This window comes from Trichosurus vulpecula, chromosome 3 (genome assembly GCF_011100635.1).
Source record: "Trichosurus vulpecula isolate mTriVul1 chromosome 3, mTriVul1.pri, whole genome shotgun sequence".
NCBI classification, from domain to species: domain Eukaryota; kingdom Metazoa; phylum Chordata; class Mammalia; order Diprotodontia; family Phalangeridae; genus Trichosurus; species Trichosurus vulpecula.
The window spans coordinates 382867229-382894153 of NC_050575.1; the positions used below are offsets into that span (position 1 = coordinate 382867229).

Below are 26925 nucleotides of genomic sequence, written 5' to 3' on the forward strand. Positions count from 1 at the left end.
AACACTTTAGAACTAATTTTGTTTCGTTACAAAAGATGCATTTCTTGCAGTGATGATGGATTTCATAGATTTTTGTTAATTACCAAAAAGAGCATACTGTAAATGCTCAAAACAGATAGGAAAGAAGAATAATATGAAGGATAACTAATTTTGATTTTTCATTAAAGATTGAACTTAACTAGGGACGTTATTATCCTTTCTTTTAAACAGGGGAAGAGTATCAACGAATTGAGTTTGGTGTTACTGAAGTTATTGAACAAGATGAATCTTTACTGAATAACACTGACTACAGTATTTCAAGCACACTGAATCCTCAGGCCCCAGAATTTATTCTCGGTTGCACAACTTCCAAAAAGAACCATGATGACATACACAGTGAAACCAACTACAACTCCATCGACTGCCAATTCACAAGCCCTGTACTTGCTTTGGATAATGGTTCTAATGCCGAAGCCGAAAATATAGAAAATGACAGCCTTTCTGGAGGCCTTGGACAAAGAGAACGTAAAAAGAAGAAAAAAAGGCCACCTGGATACTACAGTTATTTGAAAGATGGCAATGACCATATCCCTACAGAAACCCTTTTAAATGGTCATGCAAATTCATCAGTACTGAACAGTATAAGCACAGAGGATACAGAATTTATGAGAAATATACCACCATCAGCTATACCAAGGACTTGTAATAGCCCTGAAAATTCTGTGGACTTCATCAGTGACACTGTGACTGATGATTCTTTTCCTAGAGCACTAGACAATATCAGGACTGCAGGGCAGCCTGAGGTATGCCATGTTACTAATTTTGAACAGTCTTGCATCCCTTCGGAGGCTGGCAGGAGTAGCCCATTAAGGACAGCTGTTGCACAGCCTTTTACTGGTACTACTGAAAATCTTGGAGTTGCTAATGGACAAACACTTGAATCCTCTGTTGAGGGCCCAGCTGCCAATGGGGTGGAATTGTACACTGTGGAAAGCACTGACTCAGATCCAGCTAAGCATGACAGTGCTTCACCTACTGCTGAAGTCACAACCCCTGTTACAGGATCGGTTTCTGTTAATCAGCCTGCTAAATCTTGGGCTAGCCTTTTTCACAATTCTAAGCCCTCTGCTTCCACACCTGTGGCTTATGTTGAAACTAAATATTCCCCTCCTGCCACATCTGCTCTGGTCCCTGAAAAACAGGTTGAAGTCAAAGAAGGGCTTGTTCCAGTTTCAGAGGATCCTGTAGCCATAAAGATTGCAGGTATAGTTAACAAAGATTACAACTGAAAGTGAAGACATGAGCAATTGTGATTGATCTTTGATTAAGAATTTTAAAGTTTTTATAAATAAAATGCAACGTCATATTTTAAACATTGAATCTGGGATTGAAGGGCCAAAATTAAGTTGTTGAAATTCTGAAGTATTGCAATTATAAATCATCTGCCTACTTTATGATTAAAATGAAATACATACTTCTAAGCACAAAGAAATAATTACAATTCAGTGTTAAATGTTTAAAGTCTCATTACTGTTCTTTCTCCAGTTTTTGATTAAGTAGTTCCATTCTGTTGCCTAGCAGTTTTATGGTGGTATGAAGTAGCCTTGCCGCTTTAGTCTATAAGGGTTACATACGCTTAATATAATATACTTTCTCTAGTTTGTACTGTATCATTTTAGTCTGTTTCCAAGTTTTTTTTTAATTGTGAGAAAGTTTTATGAAGCAAATAGTTGGCTTTTTAAAAGTACCTCTTTTGGAATGCCAGCATATGAGAAATTGAAATTGATTTTCTTCAGTATTTCAACAAACCAAAGATGAGATTTGGACAGGAAAAAAAATATGGAATGCTTTTGTCCAGAGGTAACTTTTTCTTTAAAAACTCCAATATGCAAAAAAATCTGAGCTTAGGTTTTATGTGTTCACAGTAATGACACAATTCACTTTCAAGGCTCCTTTCTGTTTAAATGTTCAAAATTTACTGTGGTTTCAGGGCACGTATACACTTACCAAAAAAAAGAAAGATAATTATTTTAAAAATTCCATTATAACTGGCCCTGGAGTCAGGAGGACTTCAGCTCAAATCCGGCCTCAGACACTTGCTACTAGCTGTGTGACCTTGGGCAAGTCACTTAACCTTGCCTTGGCACGCCACCCCCTTCACCAAGAAAAAAAAATTCCATCATATCCAGAATTGAGTCTGCCTTGTTATGTAACTGCCCCTTTCAAACAAATTTGCATTTGGCATAGTGTTTTAATATTGAACTATTGGGGCAGCTAGGTGGTACAGGGGATAGAGAACTGGCTCTGAAGTCAGGAAGACCTGAGTTAAAATCTAGCCTCAGACACTGAACTAGTTCTTTGACCCTGGGCAAGTCACTTAACCCTGATTTCTTCCCCCCCCCCCCCCCAATTTTTTTTGGAATTATTGTGCCTTGAGTAAACTTCTTTTGATCCAGAATTTCAAAAATTTCGCTTGTTACATCAGAATAACAAAGCATCAAAGAATTTATCTTTTTAAAAAGGAAATTCTTTATATAACAGTTGGTTGACATAAGTTTTTATGAAAAGAAAATTCAGTACAGTATTTTTGGTTCAAAAATTTTTAGGGCATTTTACCTTATATGTATAAAAGCTACTTAGTTGTTTTTTTTTCTTTTGGTGTTTTAGAATCCTGTTAAAAATCCCTCATTTTCAGTCAACTAATTCTACTTCGTTTAGCAGTGTACTTTGTTTAAAAAAAAAACCTGTAAATCATCACCTTTTAGTTTTTATTGAGTTGCAGAGTATATTGATGTGAATGTGAGCTTTTTCATTACCACATCAGTAAAAGAATCATACTTTTGAGTTAAACACAGTGTCAATTATTACAGATAAAACAGAAAAAGTTTATTTTTTGCCCTTATAAAACTTAAAAGGGCAGTGGTTTGTACAATGGCATTCTTAGAACCAGATATTTAAAAAATGCTTAAAAACTAGGGAAGACTTTCTGATACCAAAGTAAAAATCATTACCTATAGCAGAACTGTTGTTCCTGAGGAAAAACCCTATTCCCAGCTGTATTTTACTTTTACTTCTACAAAAATTATTATTTTTGTCACTTTCTACAAATGTTATTTCCATAACTAGATGCCTTTGAGGTGAAATAAACTTTCATTTTTCGGTTTTGCATGTTTAGTTTTGGAAGCATTCAATTTTTAATGCTTTATATTCAGTCTTAAATTTTTTATGTGACCTTTGGAGTCAGAAGAACTGGGTTTAAATTCTGGCTCTGCTACTTTTATTACCTTTCTGATCCTGGGCTAGTCATTTAACTTTTCCTTTGCCTCAGTTTCCTCATCTTTAAAACAAATGAGGTTGGATTGATTAGATAACTTGTCAGGTCCTTTCTATCTCTAAATGTGATTATAATACTGTGATCTATACTATGTTGGTCATCCTGGTTCAGAGTAAAAAACTTCATCAGATATCCCCAGTACAATTCATTGTGAGGTTTAGCATGTGTTTAATTTCTTTCCCTTCTTTTCTCTTAGCAGCTCTTAATTGACTTTTCTCATGTTTTGTTTAGGCCAGTATTAGAATTTTTTAATGCTTGGATACCAACAATTGAAGAAGACTCCCTGTGAAGCATGATGCCCATATAGGGGAAATCAGCTTGAAATTTAAAAATTTCCATTTAATAGATATACTGTTAGTTCAGAGTTGATTACATTCAGATAATTAAGAAATAGACTAATACTGCTTCCTCTTTTGAAATGAGTCTACTAAGAGATTAACATGAAGAGGAAATACACTGGAAGTCCCATGTTGGTCTTTGGACCTGCACCCCTATCACTCCTTTGCCAAGGGAAATTATGTAACCTAAATAAGTTTTATGATGTTAGATTACTCCTGTGAACTAATTCTATGACATACTTCTTGAGAAGAGCCATACATATGTATATATATATTTGATTTGATATTTCTGTCAGGTATTAAAAATACTTGGTAGCAATTTACAAAAATTTATTCAACTTCATTCAAAATAATGCAAATTGTGGAAGCCACATGACAACAAAACTCTAGTGTGTTTTGAAAGTACAATTCTTTTTTCACATAGACCCCTTGCTTTGTCTTTCTGTGTCAGTTATTGGGAATACTTGTAATGAGTTGATGGCAGTTTTCAAAATTTTCTCCTAACTTCTCTTAAAGTTAGGTCTGTGATGGCTTTCCCATTATGTTAATTCTGTCCTAGTGACATGAAAAGCATGAACATTTATTTCATTAAAGTTTCCCCTTTTTGTAGTTTAAAATATTAGACAGTTTAGTTTTTACAGTGGAGAAGATTTTAAGTTGTTTTAGGTAAAGGTCATAACATCAAAAATGTTTAGGATTTTCAAGTCGACTTATTTAAAATAAGATATTGAATTCTAGTTACATAGAAAGTTTTTTGGACTTTTGTTGTACTGAGATTTGACCTATATTAAATTATTAAGATGGATATACCACTTGCATTGTAATTTTATGTTTATTGTTGTTTGAGTTTAGTTTGAAGTCAAGTATAAACTATCTTTATGGGCTATCCTTTTTGAAGATTTTCCACGGTCCATTATTATGCCTAACTGGCTCCTCCTCCCTGCTGTCTAGTAAGCACCTTTCTGACATTATTTGGTGTGTGCTGAGGGAGGAATACAGTCTAATTTCAAAATCACCAGAGGCCAAATAAAGGCGAAATGTAAAGGTATACTATTTGGAAAAGAAATAAAAACCACAGAGTATCCTGAAGCCAACTACAATCAACTCTTGATAGTTTTTTCTTGCCATTATTGCTTCCATCTTTTTGTTGACATCATTCACTCTTCCCAAATCCCTTAACACTACCAATTGTGTCTATTTACTGTTACTTCCTTTATGCATTCTGCATTGAAGTAGCAGCTGGAAGAGAAGGTTTTTAGAAAGCAAAACACTAAGTTTCCTCTTATATCCAGGCAAGGTATATCCAGGGAAGGCTTGAGCCAGAAAGAAGAGAAATGGGGAAGGGAATAGAAGGATAGAGCTTCAGAGGGTAATTTCTTATACTTTCCAGCAAGGAGTAGGAAGCAGCTGAACAGGTGTTCAATGTGAGAAGCCAGATGAACTTAAATAGCTTGTCCCAAGTCAATTACTTTGAATCATTTATGTTGATATATAAGTAAACCATATATTTACAGTGTATCATTTAGACTGCTCATTATTCCATTAGATAATGAAGAGTTTGCTGTACCTTTGATGTATTTACTAGAGTTTGATCTTTTTATTAAGTTTTTTTCAAAATTGGATTTTTTTTAAAGGTTTGCATTGTTTATTTCCATGTAGGTGAACTTTTTGGGGGGTAGGAGGTGGGGGTGGCATGACACATCATCTCATAGCCATTCTGTAAAGTGTCTTAACCTTGTTAAGGGTATTCTTTTGTAATTTACATTTCCTTAGACAAAATTTGTTTTGGATTACTTTAAAAGAATTGTCAACTATGTAGTTAACAGGAAACAAATATAATTTGGTAAATGTTTAAATGAAATAGAACAAAATTGGTAGGAAAAGTGGCTAACTGGTTCTAGCACTGCCTCTGCCTCTTTTTTAGCTACCCACATGACTTCTGGACAAGGCACTTCTCTGGGCTGCAATTTTTTCATCTTACAAATGAGTTGAACTAGATGATCTCTTAAGGTCCCTTTTGATGTTTAAAAAAATGATTCAACTTGTTCAGTGAAGAAATATAGTTGATGTTCAGTTTTTGTTGCTCTGTATGTCATTTATGATTTGAGGCGAGGTGCTAACAATGCATCATTAACTAGAGCCTATTTGTATGTCTTTGAGATTAGAATTCCCTAATAAAGCTTATGCAGTCATAGAATATCAGAGTTAGGAGGGACCTTAGAGACTGTTCAGTCTGACTATCTTGAAGTAGAGACTGTCCACCTACAAATAAGGAAGTGAAGTCCCAGAGAAGTAAATTCATAAAGCAGTGCCTTTTCGTTAAACGATGCCTTTCATCCTGTCTTTATTTGTATTATTAGAGATGAAAATGTCATATCATATTCATAATTTACTTAAGCTTTCTCTTGGACAGCCCATGGTTTGTCAATTAGGACAGACTCAAAGCCTTTTCACCTTGGTAAAACCTACCAGCGTGTGTTCTACATTGGTATAATTTTTAAAAACCTATGTAGTCTCAAAAGTAAACAAATATTTTTTATCTTCTTGGCTTAAAAATGAACAAAGCAGTTGAAGTTCATTTTAAATCTTTACATTGCCCAGTTGCTTCAGTGGTTTTTAGAAAAATCACTTGTAGATTTGAGGTGTTGGTAGTTCAAGACATTACCAAAGCCGTATTGTGTTCTTTTGCCAAAAATTGCCAAAAAAGATAATTATGATGTGTGCGTCTCTATTCCGTGGAACTAAAGTTCAACACTTCCACTCATAAGACATAAGCTATTTCTATAGCCAGTAGGTAGTAGTAAATGTTGGTCACTTTGCTGTCCTTCACCAGATCAGGTGACCAAGATAGCGTGTTCTACCAAATGTGTGTTAATGAGGAAAAGAAAGAGACTTGGAGCATATTCTGGACAGTTAGGAAGATCACAGAAAAGCAGGTCAAGAACATCTGAATGTCGGTTACGTGTCAATTAATGAGTCTTATGAATCAATGAAAGTTCTGCACCTGAAGTTTTCATGGATTTTTAAATGGTAATATGACCTTTAAATCCTAATTTTGATGGGGAAGCCAATTTTAGATGCATAAAATATGCATAATAGCAAAATGTTACTGTTTGTATAAGAAAATGTACAATGCCTGAGAAGTGACACAGAGTTCATTATAACTAATTGAATGATATATAGAAATTTAATGTGCGCCAGCTGTATATGGTGTACATTAAAAAAATAGGTCATCAAGTGACTGCATTTTTTTATGCTTCAGCAGATTTCATAGAGAGTTTGAACTCTTTCATTCACTGAGTGTAGTTTGAACCAGCACTTGTGTTTCTGATTATTTTTAAGTTCTCATTTTTTTTTTGATTATATAGTATAAAGTATTCTATTAATTATAGCCTTTTCTGAAATCCTCTGCAGCTAGGTGGTATTGTACATTGAAAAGGATGGATAGATGTGTGGTATCATCTACATAGAGTTGCTGATTAAAATTGTAGTGTGTTGCCAGTAAGGTATTGGAAATGTGTACTAATGGAAGAATGCTACCTCTCAAACAAAATAAAAAGTCAATATAGTCAACTCCTGATTACTTGCATTGGTCAAAGTCAGGTACAGATCACGTGACATAGCTTAAGGTTTATAGTTGACGAAGGGATACTTTGTTACCATAAATATATCCCAAGTAACTTGGCTCTGAGTTGCCAAAGATGTATAAAATATGTAAATTCCATGCAGAAGTTAACATCTTGTAGTTTCTTTGTTTGAGCAGGGGTAGGGGATGGGGGAGAGTGGTGGCGGGAGGAATGCATTACTTTTTAGACATAAATGATTGCTTCATCTTTGAATAAGAAGAACATGCATCAGAGCTTGCTGAAAAAACCTTGACTTGATGTTGAGGTGCTTGGGTTCTGTAACCTTGTGTAGGTCAGTTCATCTCTCTGAGCTACCATTTCCTCATTTTACAGATGGGGACAATAATACTTGAATTACCTGCCTCACAAGGCTGTTAAGAAAGCGTTTTATAAACTGTCAAGTGCTATACAAATGTGAGCTATATCAGATCATCATGCCAGAAGTCTCATAGTCATACAGTAAGCCATATCACAGTTTATTGTCTCCTCCCGATTTTCTTTCCCCATCAATAAGAATACTAACCAAGCAGCCACTTGTCAGGGGACAATTAAGGGAAATTTCTCCTTGAGAGCTACTCATTTTGAATTTAAAGGTTTATAAACCTTTTCTAACTTTTGACCTAGGGTTGTTTTTCTAATTTCTTCCCTTTCTTCTCTCTCTTGTTTCCTTGCCTTTTCATAATCACTGATGATACCCATGTGTTCTGTCTCCACATCCCTCTCTCTTACTTTCTTGCTAGCACCTAGAACAATGTCTTAGACATGGTAGGTGTTTAATGTTTGTTGTATAGAATTGTTCTTATCCTTACTTTTTTTTTACACTCCTGCCCTATTCTTGCCCTTGTTGAGTCTCCTATTCTTATCTGTTTTTCTCTTTGATTCTGATACCAGTATTCCTCATTCCCTGTCCTGTATCCTCCGTCTTCTCTTATATTTTTCCCACCTGATTACTGTGGACTGACTTCTTTCCTGACTTAGTAGCCTGTATCACTCTGCCTTGTGCTTCTGACTATGTGTTCAGACTCATTTGTTCTTTCACTGAACTAAAGGCTCAACACAGTAGAATAGTGAGCTTCATTTAAGCAAAGGAAACAATAAAACTGCAAACTTTAAGGAAAATTTGTCTTAGTTTGCCTATAATCAGTAATTGATTGTTTTGAATGGTAGCATGAGAATGTTTCATCTTTTTGTGCAGTAGTATTCTTTGACCACAAGGTGGAGAGGACATTCATCAGTGAACACTTACAATATTAATCCATAGCTTGTTTATTTTGTGGCCTTTGTAATTATTTTGCCCAAGCAAATGTCTAATCAATGGGCATCATAAGTGTAACTAGACCATAATACCTTCTTAATGGTCTTACTATTTAAAATATTAAATAGGTTAGTAACCTTTGGCCTAGTTTTAAATCTTTTTGTTGAAAGGGAAATTATTTAGAATCATAAGAAGGCTATAAAAAATAAAAGCTTAATTTTAAAGAATTAATGTTGATATTTTTCCTGTGATATTTCGTTAAGTAGACATTCTATAAACTTTTTGAAATGGATGAAAAGGGCACTGCTCGGAGAGTTATTCTAGGTTTACTTGTATCATAGTTGAACAAATTATTTAAGTTTCAAGCTCACCTTTCTAAAGTGGAATATTATTTTTTATTATTATTATTATTTGCTATGACTTTGCCATAGGGTTGTCATGAGAACCAAATGAAAATTATGGTATAGGTGAACTTGGATACTTGAGTGGATCTACTGTGATTTTATTAATGCAGAGACCTCTTCTACCAATTCCCTCCCACCCTCTATGACTCTTGTCCATATTCACCAAATATAGTGGAGGCTTTCCTCTGTGTCTCTTGACATTATGTGGTTACCAGGAGAGCATATGGACTGAACTTAGGTTATTTGTGTTCTTAACACATGATTAGTCCATCGTTTTTTCGTATCATATATTTCTTTGATTACATTGTAAATGAAAGCCCTTTGTAAACTATTTTCTTAATGTTTCCATTCACTTTAAAGAAATTTGTTGCTGTAGTAGCCCTTCCTTTCATGCAGATGAGTATTTATTATTTGATTACATGCTTTGAGGAAAGAAGGAAAATTTAAGGGTTCATATAATTTGAAGTAGTGACATTTCATTGAAAGATAAGTGGTATATAAGGAGTTTTATTTCAGATATATGAGTGGTTGTGTTTTACTTTGAGGCAAAATTCAGTAAGAAATGTAAAGAAACAAATGGTCTAAGATATCAGTAGTCAGTTGAGAATATTTAAGCTTCTTTGAGGGTATGTCCTATATAGTTTAATATTTCAGAGTGTGTAGTACACTGATGGACACTTGGCAGAATCTTTTAAAATTGAATTTGTGTTTTAAGGTTGAGTAGGGACAATTTCCTTTTATGTTTTAATTAATTTACATTTCTGTTAACTTCTCAAGTTTATAAAATCCTCCCCAACATTCCTGGGAAATAGGCAGTATTATCCTGGTTTTAAAAGTCAAGAAACTTGGAGGAGAAGTGATTTGCTCAGGGTCACACAACCAATGAATCACAGAACTTGGAATCAATTCAGATCCTAGTCTCCAAAACCAGAGCACTTTCTTCTATATCATGCTGCCTTGTATAAATAGTAATCGGTGGACAGTCCTTGTTTGAGTTCTATCATTTAAGAAATTAGAAAAGTGATTGTAACAGTAGTCACATTTATGTGTCTCTTGACATTTTACAAAGTACTTTCTTCACAAAAAACGACATAGTATAAGTGTTATTCTGATTTTTAAAATGAAGAAATTGAGGCTTAGAGAGGTTCAGTGACTTGCCCAGCATCACGCAGTTAGTAATTGTTGCACCTGGGACTTAAGGTCAGATCTGCCACTCCAAGTTCAGTTCTCTTTACACTGGTCCGTATGGTATTTACATGAAGCAATTTTTCTCTTTTAGAAGATTCTTCTGTATGGAAAAACATTAGAATTGTATTAGTCTTCTGCTATATAACTGTAATAAATGAATCCAGTGTTTTAAAATATGTTTAGGATAGAACATTGGATTTGGAGTAGTTCAGTGACCTGTGTTTCGATTCTTCCTCCTTCACTTAGTACCTGTGTGACCTTGGATATGTCTCTTAATCTCTAGATTTTGTCTAAGTGACCTCTAAAGTTCTTTCTAGTTATCATAACTATGATTTTATGATCTTTTATGTCAGATTGTAAATTGACACCATCGTCTTGAAATGGATGAAACATGTTTGCAGTTAGTAAAGAAACCACAAGGGGATGCCAGAGACTTGATTTTAATGTTGTAGAACCATTGAATTTACATCTTGTCATTCCCCTGGATAATTATGACCTAAACAGAATGCCTCCCAAATAGATATTTTACTGCATTTAAATATTTTGTGAAGAATTGAGGCACTTGCATATGATTTTAAAAAATCTTAGTTTAACTAGAAATTGTCTTTTTGCCTTTGAAATTTTCCATATGTACATTAAAATTTTGATGTTTCTGGAGACCAGGATCCTATTTGAAATAACTAATTCTGGATATTGTTATCCCCATGTAGGACATATTTGGTAAGATTTCAATCTTATACATCATCTCAAGAACTTCACTCTTATGAAGAAAATGTAACATGATCTCACTATATGTAGAAAAATTGCATGTTTGTTTATAGAATAATTTTTTAGTGCTTCCTGTTTTTTGAAAGGTTCAAACTTGAAGAAACATCAGAAAGGGCTTGATTGGTAGAGCAGGGCCATTGAGGGGATAGGGGAGTTAACTTTGTCAAGGAGGGTACCGCTTTCTGAAACTGGAGGGAATTGTTTCGTGACTCTTGAAATTTTATAGAGTGGAGGGAAGTTCAGAGTATCACATGGCCTCAACCTTCTCAAGTAAGGGGAGTGTAGGAGATAAATGTCTAGATTGGCTGCTGTGGAGAATTGTTATTAAGAGATCAATAAAAGAATGACCACATGATCATTTATTTAAAAAAGTAAAATTTCATTGACAGGCAGTAAGAGAGAAGAGTCTAAATTATTAAGTTTGAATTAATGGAATTTAAGCACATAGGCAGTTTCGTTACTTTTAAGTGTAGTATATATTCTAGTCTAAGCAGTATATTGCTCCAATGAGAATTAAAAGGGATTGAGTTTAGGGCAAAGATGGAAAATTTTTCCGAATGCAATTGGACTAAGCCTCCTGTAGAGAGAAGTAGGTTATCAAGTTGTCTTTTATTGAGTGTTGTTTAATTGGTAAATTCCCTTTTCTGAGAATGGGACGTCCGCTTGTTAGATTGTAGTACAATATTTTGACTGTGTTTCTAAAACTCACTTTTAATTAATACAAGTTTCAGATAAATTCAGTATCCATTTCCAAAATGCCTTCTATGTCCAGAGTGTTGTGTTAGACTGTGGGAAAGGTAGAAGTTAAAGCCTGTCTGCCTTCATGGAACTCTGTCTAATGGGAGTGAGATTAAGGTAAATCTATGGCCCATGTACGGTTATACAAAACCTATACCATGATTGCATAATGTAGTTTTAATGCTGTGAGATATCTGTATTTTATATGTAACGCCACATAAAATTAGTGTCACGATAAAGCAGAATAGACTGAAATGTAATTATTATCACCAAACCTTACAGTTGGAAGAGACTTCAGAAGGCTATGTAGTTTAACTCATACTTGAACAAAGATTCTTTACTGTTTTTCGACAAGTGCTTATCTAGTCTTTGTAGATATATAATGAAAGGGAAATCACTGCCTTCTGAGGCCCTCCATTCCTTTTTTGGTAGATTTCATTGTTAGAAGTTGTTCCTTATCTCTGCAACTTCTGCCCATTGTTTCTAGGCCAGATGCAACATGTCTACACAAGTCTTGTATACAAGATGCCCCTTCAGGTACCTGCAGATAGCAGTCATGACATCTCTCTTCAGCCTTCCCTTCTACAGAGTATCCCTAAAATCTGGACACTTAGGCAAAAATGCATATTTTCAAGAAATGAATGAAATTTTCAGTAACATTTTATTTAATCAGAATATTAACACACGTTAGCCCTCTTGACTTCTTTTTCTGGAGTATAAAGGAGAAGGTGTACTCAATGAAAATCACAGATGCAACACACTTGATTGAAAGCACGAGGAGTGAATGTGCTAAAATTGACAGCAACGTGGAGTTATTGCATCACGTTCGTGTGACTCTTGCAAAGTGCATCAACCTTTGCATCACAAATGATGGAAATCATATTGAAGATGTTATTTGTTATTATTCCAATTAAATAAAATGTTGAAAATTTCATTACATTTCTTGAAAATACGTATTTTTGCCTCTGTGTCCAGACTTTGGGAACACCCTGTACAAGTTAAATATCCTTAGTTCCTAAAACTAACCCTCATGTGGGATTATCTTAAAACCTTTTGCCATCCTGGGCACTCATCTCTGGACCTAATAAATTCATTGCTTTCCTTCCTAACATGTGATACCAAGAACTGAACATAATGTTACACTTGTGGTCTGTCTAGGCCTGAGTATAGCAAGAAATATCATGTCCCTAATCCTGGACATTATGCTCCTTTTCATGCACCCTAGGATTGAATGAACTTTATTGTTTGCCATGTCACACTGTTGAGTCATTGAATTTTCAAACCACTAAAACTTTCAGATCTTTTTCAGGCAAATATTATTTAACCATGCCTACCCTATCTTATATGTTTGCAGTTCATTTTTATAGATATGTAAACTATAAGACTTTGCATTTATGCCTATTAAATTTTTTCTTAACCAATTTGGGACAGTGTTTACTGAGATAGACAAATTTCTGTCCAAGGTCTAAAGAAGGAAAGAAAATTTTCAGGGAATGAAGAAGGCTCAGGGAGTACAATAGAACTGATCCTACAAGTTCCCAGTTATGAAGTAACAAATGAAAAGTGCTTCATTCTCATTTAGGTGGAAATGGCAGGTGTCACAAACACATCAGCTACTCATTTACTCCATTTCCTGAATACTGCCTTGTGTGGTATTACTTTGTTAGTTTCACAAACTTAGTAACCACAGGAAAATTTGTATAAGCGTCTTCATTATAGGGAAAGCACTCCTTTACAGTCCCCAGCAAAATATGAAAACCCATGTTAAATATGGTATAATGGAAAGTTATTGGGCCAGAGTCAGAAAACCCAAACACATGTTTTAACCTGTTCCACTTATTAGCTGCCATATAGAGCAAGTCAGCTTCCCATGGATACTAATATTTGTTGTGCCTACTTTATAGCATGGAGAATCAGGTAGATGTGGAAGTGCTTTGGAAAATTGTAAAGCATTATATTAGTAATGGAAATTCTAAAACCTACCATAACTAGAATTTTAATTTACATTTGTATAATTGCTTATACTTAGGGTGGGGGGAGTCAAGGGAAGATTGTATAATTAATCCATGTTCTCTGCATTCAAAAAGCTACAGACTTTCAAGGGAATTATTTAATAAAAACTTTTAAGTTAGATTCGTTTCTCTACATTTCAAAGTAGCTTATATTAATCTTATACTTGCATTCTGAGTTCAAATTCAAAACACTACTACTCTGTCCACCCTGTTGAGAGGGTTAGGTTGTAGAGGCTGTGGAGGAGGAACCAATAAATTTTAACTTTATATACATCTGTACAAGAGAAGTCATTATATTCCCAACATCTGTATGGTAGAATTAACCTCTCTAAGTTAGTCACTCTCCATGCACTCTGAATTGAGGAGCTGGGAGAAGTTACTGCTATAAATGGTGGTAACTTTGGACTCAAAATTTTGTATGATGGGATTTGAAAGCCAGTTGTTTTTAAATTGAGGGTTGTCTTGTGTGAATGATTTGTCTCTAGAAAAAAGTTGATCTTTAATTCCATACTATTCTTTGCATGGCTGTATCAGAAATGTTTCTATTTAGAATTTTTTCTAAATCAGTTTTAAAACAGGGAGGCAGCGTGGTATAATGGAAATAGCATTGATCTTGGAGTCCTAACTTTGGTTTGAATTATGACCATCTGTGTGACCTTGGGCAAATAGTTTTAACTTTTCTGGGCTTCAGTTTTTTCAGAGTTCTACTGGAGGATCTGATAGCGTAAAGTCCCATGATCCTGGGTTTTTGAGGGGAAATACTAAGGTCTTGACAGTTTTTATTTGTTTTTTAGCAGTTTTTATGCTTGTTCTTTGAACATCTAAAATCTTGTTATGTATGTTACTGTGATATAGACCAGAGGTGTCAAACATGCAGTCCCAAGACACGGTGAAACTATTTGGAATGTAATTGGGACACAGTTAACAAAATAACTTAGAATACAATAGAACATAGATAACATTAATATTTGGTTTTCTAAGTCAGTATGCAGTCCACAGGGATCCTTATGTGTGGTTTAGTGATTCCTATTTCTATTTTGAGTTAGACATCATTGATATAGACAGTAACTAAGTATTTAGGGGAAAAAAAGATGCTTTTCATTAGGAAAATAAAATTGAATTAGTGTAGAATAGTTAAAAAGATTATAAATTTGGGCAGTTACATTCTTCTTTTAGTTAACTCCAATTTTGTTTCTACCAAAAATAAATAATTGTTATTTTTAAAATTTATAGGGAAAAATAATTGCAACTTAACTAATGTTTTCCATTTTGTGTATGTATTTATTAAAGGTAGGACTTTGGAAAATGGAATGAAAAAATTGACTTACATGACACTTGTCTTCATTTATTAAATGTGTGTTATCTTTAAATTTACAGAATTACTAGAAAATGTAACGCTAATACATAAACCAGTATCTTTGCAACCCCGGGGACTGATCAATAAAGGAAACTGGTGCTACATCAATGCTGTATCCTTTCCCAAAGTTTACTTACCTTTTTTTTTCCCAAATCATCTTTCTATTCAGTTTAATCCAGGAGCGCTTAACTTGAGGACTATGAACTTATTTTAAAAAATATTTTGATAGCTATTTCAGTGTGATTTGATTTCCTTTAGCTTGTAAATGATGATAAACCAAGACTGATGTGTTGAATCAAAATTTTGAGGTTCCTTCCATTTGGAGCTTGCTCAAAGTTTGATTTACTCATCACTAGTCATGTGTAATCAGGGTGGATTTACCAGATTGAAATGGAATTAAAACTTTTTTGATCAGCTAGAATTTTTATTAAAAACATTTTATATGTACAATCTTGTTTTCATAATAAATTCTTACATTGACTTGCATGAGAAAGGGAAAAGATTATATGATTGGTTAATCCTTATGTGTGCTCAAAAACTGAACCATTATGATTTTCTTATTTTATGGAAGTTTTAAGTGATTGTGAGTTTGATTTGTCTTAAGGAAAGATCATTTCTTGCTTTTCCTTTATCTCTCCTTAATGCTGTCATCTAGACTCTGCAGGCATTGGTGGCTTGCCCCCCAATGTATCATCTAATGAAGTTCATTCCATTGTATTCCAAAGTGCAGCGGCCATGCACATCGACACCCATGATAGACAGTTTGTAAGTAGTGTCCTTAGGAGTGTTTATTGCTGTGGTTTGTCTTTTATACTAAGAGACTGAGTAATTTAACAGGATTATGTGCTTTCTGAAAATGAATATGCATTTCTTTTGAGTATTGTGATGCCTGTTTTATGAGCTTATGGATTAATTTTGGCCACTGTGTCCAGAGGCTAGGTATTTAAAACCATTATGGAAAAAAATAGCATGTTCAAAAATAGACATAAAGGAGATGGTTCTGAAGAATTATCGATTGAAGGCTCAATTTCTCTTGGTTTTGGGCTTTTAGGGACTATTTTGGTTGTAAGTATCATTTAATATGATATTCTGTGATGTGGAATTAAACTTCATCCAAAAACCCTTTCCATTGCATTTTTTACATCCTTTTCATTTTACTTCTAGTGTTCGACTAATGAATGAGTTCACCAATATGCCAATACCTCCAAAAGCCAAACAAGGTAAGTTGATTAGTTAAGTGATACTCTCATTATAGAAAATGAATAATAGAGAAGGATAAGGACTAAATTCGCTTAATTTAAACTACTTATAAAACAATATTCTCATTTTATTTAAAATACTTCATTATAGGTTAGGAGATCTGGGTACATATCAATCAGTCAACAACTAATAAGTACTTGTTATATGCCTGGTTTTGAAATAGGCAAACCAAGCTTCTTTTGTTGTAACTGCTTCCTTCCATTTCTGAATATGCTTTAATTTTTATATCTTGTTTCTTATTTCTCTTGTAGCTCTTGGCGATAAGATAGTGAGGGATATCCGCCCTGGAGCTGCCTTTGAACCCACTTACATATATAGACTACTGACAGTTATCAAGTCAAGCATCTCTGAAAAGGTTGGAGATTTCTCTAGTGTATTTAATATTAAGTTGTGGTGGCTAGGGGCCTCCGTGGATAGAGCCTAAACCTGGAGTAATGCAGACCTGATTTCACATCTGGCCTCAGACACTGTAGTAGCTCTGTGACCCCAGGCAAATCGCGGAACCTGTCTACCTCAGTTTCCTCATCTATAAAATGGGAATAATAATGGCATCTGTGTCGCAGGGGTGTCTGAGAATAAAACGAGCCATTCGTAAAGCTCTTTGAAAACCTTAAAAGTGCCCTATAAATCTGAGCTATTATGATTACTAATTGTATTTACTGCCAGTCTGATTGTTAGTCTTCTATGTAAAAAATACTTTCTGGCATTGGATTAAATACTAGGAATACCAGGACTTTGGATCAGATTCAAGTGTAGCCTAGAATCATCAGTGTGGGATCATTGATGCTTAAGGAGTATTTATTCAGAGGGGGAAAAAAACAAACAAACGCATTTATTCCACAAGTCTGAAGTTGGATCAAGGTATGCAGTGAAAGAGAAAGATGGATAGTTGTTACATTGTAATGTAACAGTACACTAATAGGCACCTGCCTCAGTGCAGAACTTAATGCTTTGGATTACTCGGAATTTAATTTTAAATACCTAATTATTTAAGGAACTATGGTGGCATTTGAAATCAATTCTTTAACATATTATATCTGCATTTATTTTAGGGTTTCTAACAGCTAATATTTAGATAGCACTTACAAAGCTGGTTATATAAATTATCTTGTTAGAGCCACATACTGATGTGAGATAAATATTACAGATACATTGTCATTTTATTGTTGAGGAAAGTGAGACTCAGAGGTTGTATACCCATAGTCAGGCAGCCAGTAAGTGTCAGAGGTGAGATTTGAGTCCAGGTTCAATACTTTTTTCCACTAAGTCACCTTGCTTCATAGATATTTGATCTCAAATGGAGCTAGTTATCACCAATTCACCACCTTTTTGTATCCCTTCTAGTCCTTCTGCATTCTTACAGTGTGGCAACAGAAAGAGTGATGGAATTGAGACAGACTATGTTCAAATCTCAGCTTTTACCATTTATTACCTGTAAGACCTCAGGCAACCTCTTTAACCTCTCCATTTTTCTCTTGCCTCATTTTTTAAAAAAACAAAAAAGATAAGGAAGTTAGACGAGGTGACTTCTGAAGTTCCTTGCAACTCTAGCTTTATAATCCTGAATCCCTGACACAAGGTTTACACATTTTCCCGTACCCTGTTGAGATCAGATATAAGTTCCCAAAGGGGTATTCAGAATCTAAATATAGATGACCTTGTTTCCTCAAAAAGGAGAGATGGGGAGGTGAATAGTTTGCTGCATACCTTGCAAATATTTTGAGAGTGATAAGTCTTGGTTTTTCTTTTTAGGGTCGACAGGAAGATGCTGAAGAATATCTAGGATTTATTCTAAATGGACTACATGAAGAAATGTTGAATTTAAAGAAGCTTCTTTTACCAAATAATGAAAGTAGGCTATCCATATTGCTCTATTTGCCACAAAACTATGTTGAGAAAGTTCCCAAGAATTGTTTCAAATAAATGTTTGGTGGCTGTTTTTTCCCACCATTCTTGCCTTCCTTAAAAAACAGTAGTTTACTTACTAAATGTCTGGTGATCCTAGCTACGGGCCTACTTCTAGAAAATTGTCTTACAAAGTATTCAAAAGGAATGTTATTTCTGGAGAAGAAATATATTCAAGAAACGTAAGGTGCTGTCATCATTACTGACAGACTTGAAGTACATGCCACATGTAAGGTGTGAATGTTAGATAATATCCCAGGTCAGTAAAATCTGAACACCATTTTATGTTAATACTTTCCAAAGCTTTTGTCAGAATATTTGTACTTTTAAACCAGTTTTAGTTAATGTACAAAATTTTTAAAGCTGAATTTTGAGGTTTTTCCACCAAACTAAGTTCATATTCCAAATGATTATCTTTTGAATTCTAGCACCTCTACCTTAAAAATAATATGTGCATTCAAAATAAATTCAAGGAGAAACATCAACTCTTCTTTTTTATTTTGATTAGGTAGTTTGTGTATTGACTAAAGTTTTTAAAAATTTAAACTAGAAGTCTTTAAGTAGCTAAAAATTTTACTAACATTTTTTTATAAACGAAAATATAAACTATATTTCCCTTTCAGAATTTTCAGTTTCCAATGGACCTGAGACACAGTCTATACCTGAAGATGAACAGGGACAAGGAGAAGGTAGTGAAGATGAGTGGGAACAAGTCGGCCCCCGGAACAAAACATCAGTCACTCGGCAAGCTGACTTTATTCAGACTCCAATTACTGGCATCTTTGGGGGACACATAAGGTACATCATCTTTTTAAAAGATTTACCATTTATATAGCTGCTTCAGTACTTTGACTTTTTGAATTGCATGGAATTTAGTGTATCCTAAGACCCTGGTCCCTGGGGAAGACATGAGGGGTGGAGGCTGAGCATTCTCTAGGGGGCAAAATAGTAGAATCATGATGGGCTGATCAGTAACCCAGGCTGGTATCAGTGAAAGAAAGTGAGCAAGTGTGGATGATGGTCAGCAAGCATGGTGTGAAGAGTACACAGGTGTTGCATGGTGGTCCATCAGCTTGGCTCATAAAGTTTTCTGTCGTTGATCTTGGGAGAGGTATTCATAGTTACCAAAAAGAGAAGCACCAACATCTGGGTTTTCTTCAAAGTCAGGGAGCTCTTAACAACGGCTGCCCAGAGTCTCGTCTAGTCGATTCACACACACTCTTCTAGTGAGTGAGAGCCTCACAATACTTTGACTTCTTAATATTATTTGGCTCCAAAACGCTTTTATTGCTCTTCAGAATAGAAGATTTATTGCCTTGCTGTTACAAAGGGGACCTCAATGGCTTGGCCTTCTGCAGCAGCCTGTTCCACTTCAGCATAGCCCTAATTCTTGGGGAATATCTCCTTGCAACGTCAGACATTTTCCTCTTGAGTTTTCACCACTTGTTCCTATTCATCCTGTCCGGGCCGAACTGAACAAGTCTAATTCCTGTTCCACAAATGCCCTGTCTCCCCCAAGTCTCATTAGACAGTCCTCATGTGTCAAGAACAACTCAAGGCCTTCTACTCTCCTGGTTGCTCCCTCTCCTCTGAATGCTGTCCATCTCATCAGTTTCCTACCAAAAATGTGGTGTGTGGGACAGAGAACTGTTTTCTGGGTGTGACCTGAGATGGGGCAGACATTGCCACCTCTGCCTGGAAGCTCTGCCCTATGAATGCAGCATTGCGGGCTCCTTGGAAGCTTGTAGTTGAGACCTTGTTTAGACACATTTCAGGCAATTATACCGACCCCACCCCCGTTTAAATTTTGGGAAGTTTATTCTTTTGAACCCATATTTCACATCTATCCCCATCAACTTTAATTTCATTAGGTGTGTTTAAATCCTGGCTCTGCCTCAGTGTGTTAGCTCTCCCTACTGGCTTGGTGTCACCTGGAAACTTGCCATAAGGAGGGCATTCTGGCAAAGCTGGTAGACCTGTGGGCATAGCACTCAGGAATATCTGGGTTTTTCTGACCCAGTTTACCCATCTGTAAAATGCAGAAACCTTCCAGGGTGGTTGGGAGGGTCATGGTGTGTGTGTGTGTGTGTAGCATTTTGTAGACATTAAAAATACTGACCACTGATAGAAATATCACAGGCCTAAACACGGTTCCCTGGGGCATGCCAGTGGGCCCTCTAGGTTGAAATTAAATTCTGCCTCACTAGGCACTCTAGGATTTAGAACTGGAAAGAACAACAGAGTTTGGCTGAACTCTCTCATTTTACAGTTTATGACAAGACCTGGAGATGTAACTGATCCAGAAAGAGTAGTAGATTTGGAATGAGTAGCTTTGCTACTTACTTGTCATGTGACCTTGGGCAAGTCACTTTCTTCTGAGAACCTCAGTTTCTCTTTCTAGAAAAGAAGTTTGAACTAGATGATCTCTAAACCCTTTACTAGCTCAAAATTCTGTGATCCAATCTAGGAACAAAAACAAACATCAGTAATGCCAGTGCATTTTGCTGGAATCATTAGAAAATGCAAAGTCAAAGCTGTCCTCATGACTTTAAGTCGCTCAGATCTGAGAGACCGGGTATTGCTTAAGCTTTTTTGCACACGGTAGAACTGAGTTAGCTTGTTCTATGACACTAATCTCAAATGGACAAGGCTCTTTTAAATATAGAAACAAATCAAGGGAAATAATTAACTTATTTCATCATCATGTTTGTTTTATAAAGGAAGAGATACTTGTACTTAAGACCATGTTCAGTTTTAGTCACCCAGCAGACCACAGAAATAGTATTACATGTTGAACTACTAGAATGTTTTGGTTTTTTTTTTGTCTCTGAGGCAAGATGAGAGACAGAGAGCATCTAATATCAAGTCAACTGCTGGTGTCCCTCCTATACCCCTGCCACCTCAAGCATCAGAAATAGGAAAAATATAATGGAAAATACAGCTAAGAAAACATGGTAGAATTGGTACTTCCTTACTTGGAGTAATGTGTTCATCCACCCTCCTGAAATGTGAAGCCATGTAAAACATATTTCTGTATTAGCCATGTTGCAAAAAAAATATTAAAAGCAAGAAAAATAAAGAGAAAAAATATGCTTCAATCTGACTCGAGTCCAGTTCTCTCTCTGGAGGTGGAAAGCATCTTTTGTCGTGTTCCTTTGGAATTGTCTTGGATCATTGGGTTTTTTGGGGGGGAAGGGAGAAGGGAAGACAGTTGGGGTTAAGTGACTTGCCCAAGGTCACACGGCTAGTAAGTGTGTCAAGTGGCTGAGGCCGGATTTGAACTCAGGTCCTCCTGACTCCAGGGCCGGTGCTCTGCTCACTGCGCCACCTAGCTGCCCCAGATCATTGTCTTGATCGGATCATCTGAGTCTTTCACAGTTGATCATCCTTACAATATTTCTGTTAGTATATACAGTGTTCTCCTGGTTCTGCTCACTTTATTTTGTATTAATTCACATAAATTTTCCCAGGTTTTTCTGAAACCATCCTCCTCATCATTTCTCAGAGCACAATAGTATTCATCACAATCACCACAACTCATTCAACCTTTCCCCAATTGATGGGCATTCCTCCCAGTTGCAATTCTTTGCCACCACAAAAAGAGCTGCTATAAATATTTTTTGTCCAGATAGGCCCTTTTCCTTTTTCTTTGATCTCTTTGGGATATAGACCTAAAAGTGGTAGTGCTGGATCAAAGGGTGTGCATGGTTTTATAGCCTTTTGGGCATAACTCCAGATTGTTCTGCAGCATGGTTGGATCAGTTCACAACTCTGGCAGTAATGCATTATTGTCCTTTTTCCTCATCCCCTCCAGCATCTATCATTTTCTTTTTATGTCGTGTTAGCTAATCTGATGGGTGGAAGGGGTACCTCTCAAAATTGTTTTATTTGCATTTCTCTAATCAGTAATGATTTAGAGCATTTTTTCTTGATAGCTTTGGTTTCTTTTTCTGAGTATTGCCTGTTCTGTCCTTTGACCATTTATCAGTTGAGGAATGGCTTTTATTTTTATAAATTTGGCTCAGTTCCCAATACATTTGAGAAATAAGGCCTTTATCAGAAAAATTACCTGTAAAAATTTCCCCCAGTTTCTTGCTTTCCTTTTGATTTTGGCTGCCTTGGTTTTGTCTGTGCAAGAAACATTTAAATTTAATGTAATCAAAATTATCCATTTTACTTCCCATTATCCTTTATGATTCTTGTTTGGTCATAAGCTCTTCCCTTATCCATATATTTGATAGGCACATTTTTCCATGCTCCTCTAATTTGCTCTTATCATTATCTTTATGTCTAAACCACATACCTATTTTGACATTATCTTGGTATACAGTGTAAGATATTAGTCTATGGCTAGTTTCTGCCAAACCACTTTCTAGTTTTCCCAGTAGTTTTTGTCAATTAGTGAGTTCTTGTCCCAAAAATGTAGATTTTTTTTGTTTATCAAACACTAGATTACTGTGGTCGTTTACGGCTGGGCTGTGCGCCTAATCTATTCCACTAATCAAACACGCCGTTTCTTAGACATTAGCAAATTGTTTTCATGATTGCCACCTAATAATACAGTTTGAAACCTAGTACTGTTAGGCTGGTTTTCTTCACTTTTTTTCCCCGTTGATTCCCTTGATAAATGACCTTTTTTACTTCCTGATGAATTTTGTTTTTAGCTCTATAAAGTAATTCTTTGGTCGTTTGATTGATATAGCACTGAGAGTAAGTTAATTTATGTAGAGATGTCATTTTTATTGTGTTGGCTCAAGCTACTCACAAGCAAGTAATATTTCTCCAGTTGTTTAGCTCTGTCTTTATTTGTGTGAAGAGTGTTTTGTGATTGTGTTCATATAGTTCCTGGGTATGTCTTGACAGGTTGACTCCCAAGTGTTTTATGCTGTCTGCAGGAAGTCCGCTCTCTTTCAAAAGATTTAGAGATTTAGAAGTGTATTGAAAGTGTTTGTAGGAGTCAGTAACGTTCAACTTGGTGGAAATGGTATCTTCTATTTCAGATTATCTTGGTTATTTGGTCTTTTGAAATAAATAATTTGTATCTTCTTTCCCCCTTAATGATTAGCTTCAGGAGGTAGTGAGTGGCAAAAGTTATATTTTTCTATAATCTTTGTTTTTCTATTCTTTTAGATCTGTAGTTTACCAGCAGAGTTCAAAGGAATCTGCTACTTTGCAGCCATTTTTTACCTTGCAATTGGATATCCAGTCTGAGAAGATCCACACAGTCCAAGATGCATTGGAAAGTCTGGTGGCAAGAGAGTCTGTCCAGGGATATACCACAAAAACCAAGCAAGAGGTATTTTCACAGGGACAACAAGCTGTGAGAGAGAGAACCCTGGGCTAGCCAGGAGAATAGAGCAGAGCAAGAATTTGGACCAAGGTCCCCAGATTCAACTCGCAATTCATTGTTTATGCCATTACACCAGATCGTTCAAAACAATTCTGTCGGTGTTGAAATTTAAAAATTAGATCTCCAGGGGAGAGAATATGAAAGGATTAATTCTTTTATCCAAAATACATGTCTGATTTCACTTTTCCCCCTAAAACTACCAATAACTTGTTATTGTTATTGTAATCATTATATTACTAATTTAGCCTCACCTAAGAAGACGGAACCCAATAGATTCAGGTTCCCTTGGATTCATTACAATGCCATTTACTATTTTCCTTAATGTGAATTAAACATGCATTCAGTTTTAGATTCCCAGCATTCAATGATCCCGTGGTATTGTATGACATTGGCTAAATTACCTTCCCTTTCTGGATTTCAGTCAATCAACAAGCATTTATTAAGCTCCTACTATGTGCCAGGCAGTATGATAGGCCCTTAGAGGTACAAATACAAAAGATGAGTTAATTCCTACTCAAGAAGTTTACATACTATCAGAGATAAAATTATACACAAGCATATACATATTAAAGATATACAGAAGACAAGGTGATTACTGAAGGTGTTAGAGTTGGGAGGGATCCATAAAGGCTTCAGATAGAAAGAAGATATTGCTTGATCTGCATCTTGAAGGAATAAAGGGATTCCAAGATGATGGGTAGGAGGTGGGGCATTCCTTCCTGGCTTCGAGAATGGCCATTGTCAGGTCGCACAGATGGAGATGGAGTGCCGATTCTGTGTGAAGAACAGAGAAGGCCAGCATGGCTTAACCAGAGAACACGGTGAGGGCCATATTGTGTAAGCAAGACCAGAAAGAAAAATTGGGGCAGGATTGTAGGAGGCGTCGACAACCAAACGGAAGAGTTTATACTTTATCCCAGAGAAATAGGGTTAATTTTCTCTTTTGTAAAAGGAGAAAATTGAGCTAGGGTTGAGCCAAGGTTCCTTTCCATTTTGATTTTTTAAGAAGTTCTGTGAACCTGGTGATTCATTCTAGTTGACACACATAAAGAAACAGATGTTTCCATCATCCGGGTTCTCTAAGGTTGTAACCACAGCTTAGGGAGAGAAGACTACTTCAAGATGTGAAGAATGGAAAGTGAGGAAAAAAGAAATTTATAATTTAATCTGTGCTGCTGAACAAAAATAAGATGCTGCTACTTTTTACAGTGGTTTCTGTGTGATGTGGCCTATACAGTTAATTGATTACTCAATAATTGCTTTAAATGGCTTTTTATTTAGTACTTGCAAGAGGAAACTACAAACTCCTTAGCCGAGGATTCTTTACCCTCATTCCAAGCCATCTTTCCTGCCTTATTTGACCCTATTCTGGTCATGAATACTTATGTTCTAGTCAAAGTGAACTAATATCTGTTCTGTAGTATTATCCTTTGATCTCCTTTCTCTATATTGTTTTCTTGAATCTTGTGTATTCAAAAGGCAGCTGGTGGTTCGGTGGATAGAGTGCTGAACCAGGAATTAGGGGGAGCTGAGTTCAAATCTGTCCTCAGACACATAGTAGCTGTGTGACCCCGGGCAACTCATTTGACTCCTCTCTGTAAAATGAGGATGATAATAGCACCTCCTTTCCAAGGTTGTGGGAATCAAGTGAGATAATACTTGCAAAGCACCTTGCAAACCTTAAAATGCTGTATCACTGCTAGCTATTAGTATCATCATGATTATCCCTTTTATTCCTACGGGTTTTGCCCAGATGCATTATCTCTACCTATTAAAATCCCCTTTTTTGAAAGCCTAGCTCAGGTCTAATATTTTATGTGAGGCCTATCTAGAAACTCCCAGCAGAAATGGGGGGTGGGGGGGTGGGGAAGGGTTACCCACTTGCATGTATGTCTATATCCATGTGAGTATATGTGTATAGGCACATATGCATACATAGAATATGCTATTGTTATATCTGCATACATGCACAAACATACATTATATGCATATGTGAAACACACATGTATATATGAAATTATTTTGTCCCTAGTCAGTTTTTCCTGTAGTACTTTTGTTCTTTCCCATACTATTTGTTGCCATGCCATATTCTCAATTAGTAGACTGTAAGGTCCTTTATGGTATCTTTTTGTCTCTAGGGCCTAAAGTCGGGTCAAATAGAAATAGATTCCTGCAGGCCACATGCTGACTTAGAAAACCACAGATTAACATTATCTGTGATATATTGTATTTTTACTTATTTTGTTAAACAGTTTCCATTTACGTTTTATTCTGGTACTAGCTGCACTCAATCTAGCTGAGAACTGAACAGGTAGTATACTTTACACTCTAAAACAATTATTTCATAAATGTGAGGATCTGGGACTCGTAGGATTAAACTATGCTTAGTACTATATCTGAAAAGACCATTTTCACTTTAGCTACAAATTGTTTACTGTAACTTGAAATTCAAATTGTTGTTGAATTGTTTTTCAATCATGTCTGACTCTTCATGACCCCGTTTGGGGTTTTCTTGGCAAAGATACTGGAGTGCTTTGCCATTTCCTTCCCGGGCTCATTTTAGAGATGAAGAAACTGAGGCAAACAGGGTGAAGTGACTTGGCCAGAGTCACATGGGTAGGAAGTGTTTGAGGCCAGATTTGAATTTGTGAAGAAGAGTCTTCTGATTCCAGGTCTGCCATTCTATCGACTACATCACCTAGGTGTGCCCTCTGAAATTCGTGAGACTTAATGAAAACATGAAAAACTGAATAAGAAAATGAGAAAAAGTTTAGTATAAAATAATTTTATTTATAGGATACAAAAATATTTTAGTAAAAAGATATTTGCTTCCAAGGTATGAAATAAACATTTAAACATGTTAAAACCAGTTTTTCAGATGATGTAACTGACATAGTGGTTTTTCACTTCTTATGACTTAATTATTATCATCTTTTACTAATTATTATTATCTTTTTAAATTATTATCTTTTACTAACTGGTAAAATAAATGCATTAATATTTTTCATTGGTCAGCGATTTGTTAAGCACCTGCTTTGTTTAAGACATGATTATGAGAAAACACAAAAGCTCAATTCCAAGAGCCTCCCCCTTTAGGTATTAGATGTACACATTGCCTAATTAGCAGTAAAGAGAATTGGGGATAAATGTTAAATGACGGTCCTTTTCCTTTTGGCGGCTAATGTCTTTAAAGGGCTTTTTTTTGTTTGGAATTTTGTGTTGTCATCTGAAAGTTGTTTCTGTTCTCTATTTAGAGTCTACCATCTAAAATTTTGAGTAAAGGTTTGATAGATCGGAAAGCAGTAAAATCATTTAAAATACGAAAAAATTATTGGATTGGTAGGTGTACAGAAACATTACTGTAATACAAAAGGTGTATCTTAAAGAGAAATGTGGTAGAAACGCAGCCAA

At 35.6% G+C, this 26925-nt stretch overlaps 1 protein-coding gene across 2 annotated transcripts in view; it reads left to right on the top strand.

Annotated features, from left to right (window-relative positions):
- USP10 (ubiquitin specific peptidase 10) overlaps window positions 1–26925 on the top strand; it is an 84976-nt gene that overhangs the window by 52025 nt on the left and 6026 nt on the right. For both annotated transcript variants that reach the window (XM_036750518.1, XM_036750519.1), the window contains 8 exons: window positions 211–1242; window positions 15020–15111; window positions 15655–15764; window positions 16164–16219; window positions 16511–16614; window positions 18012–18111; window positions 18788–18962; window positions 23295–23460. In XM_036750518.1, the coding sequence (XP_036606413.1) occupies window positions 211–1242; window positions 15020–15111; window positions 15655–15764; window positions 16164–16219; window positions 16511–16614; window positions 18012–18111; window positions 18788–18962; window positions 23295–23460 (1835 nt within the window). The remainder of the gene's footprint in view (window positions 1–210; window positions 1243–15019; window positions 15112–15654; window positions 15765–16163; window positions 16220–16510; window positions 16615–18011; window positions 18112–18787; window positions 18963–23294; window positions 23461–26925) is intronic.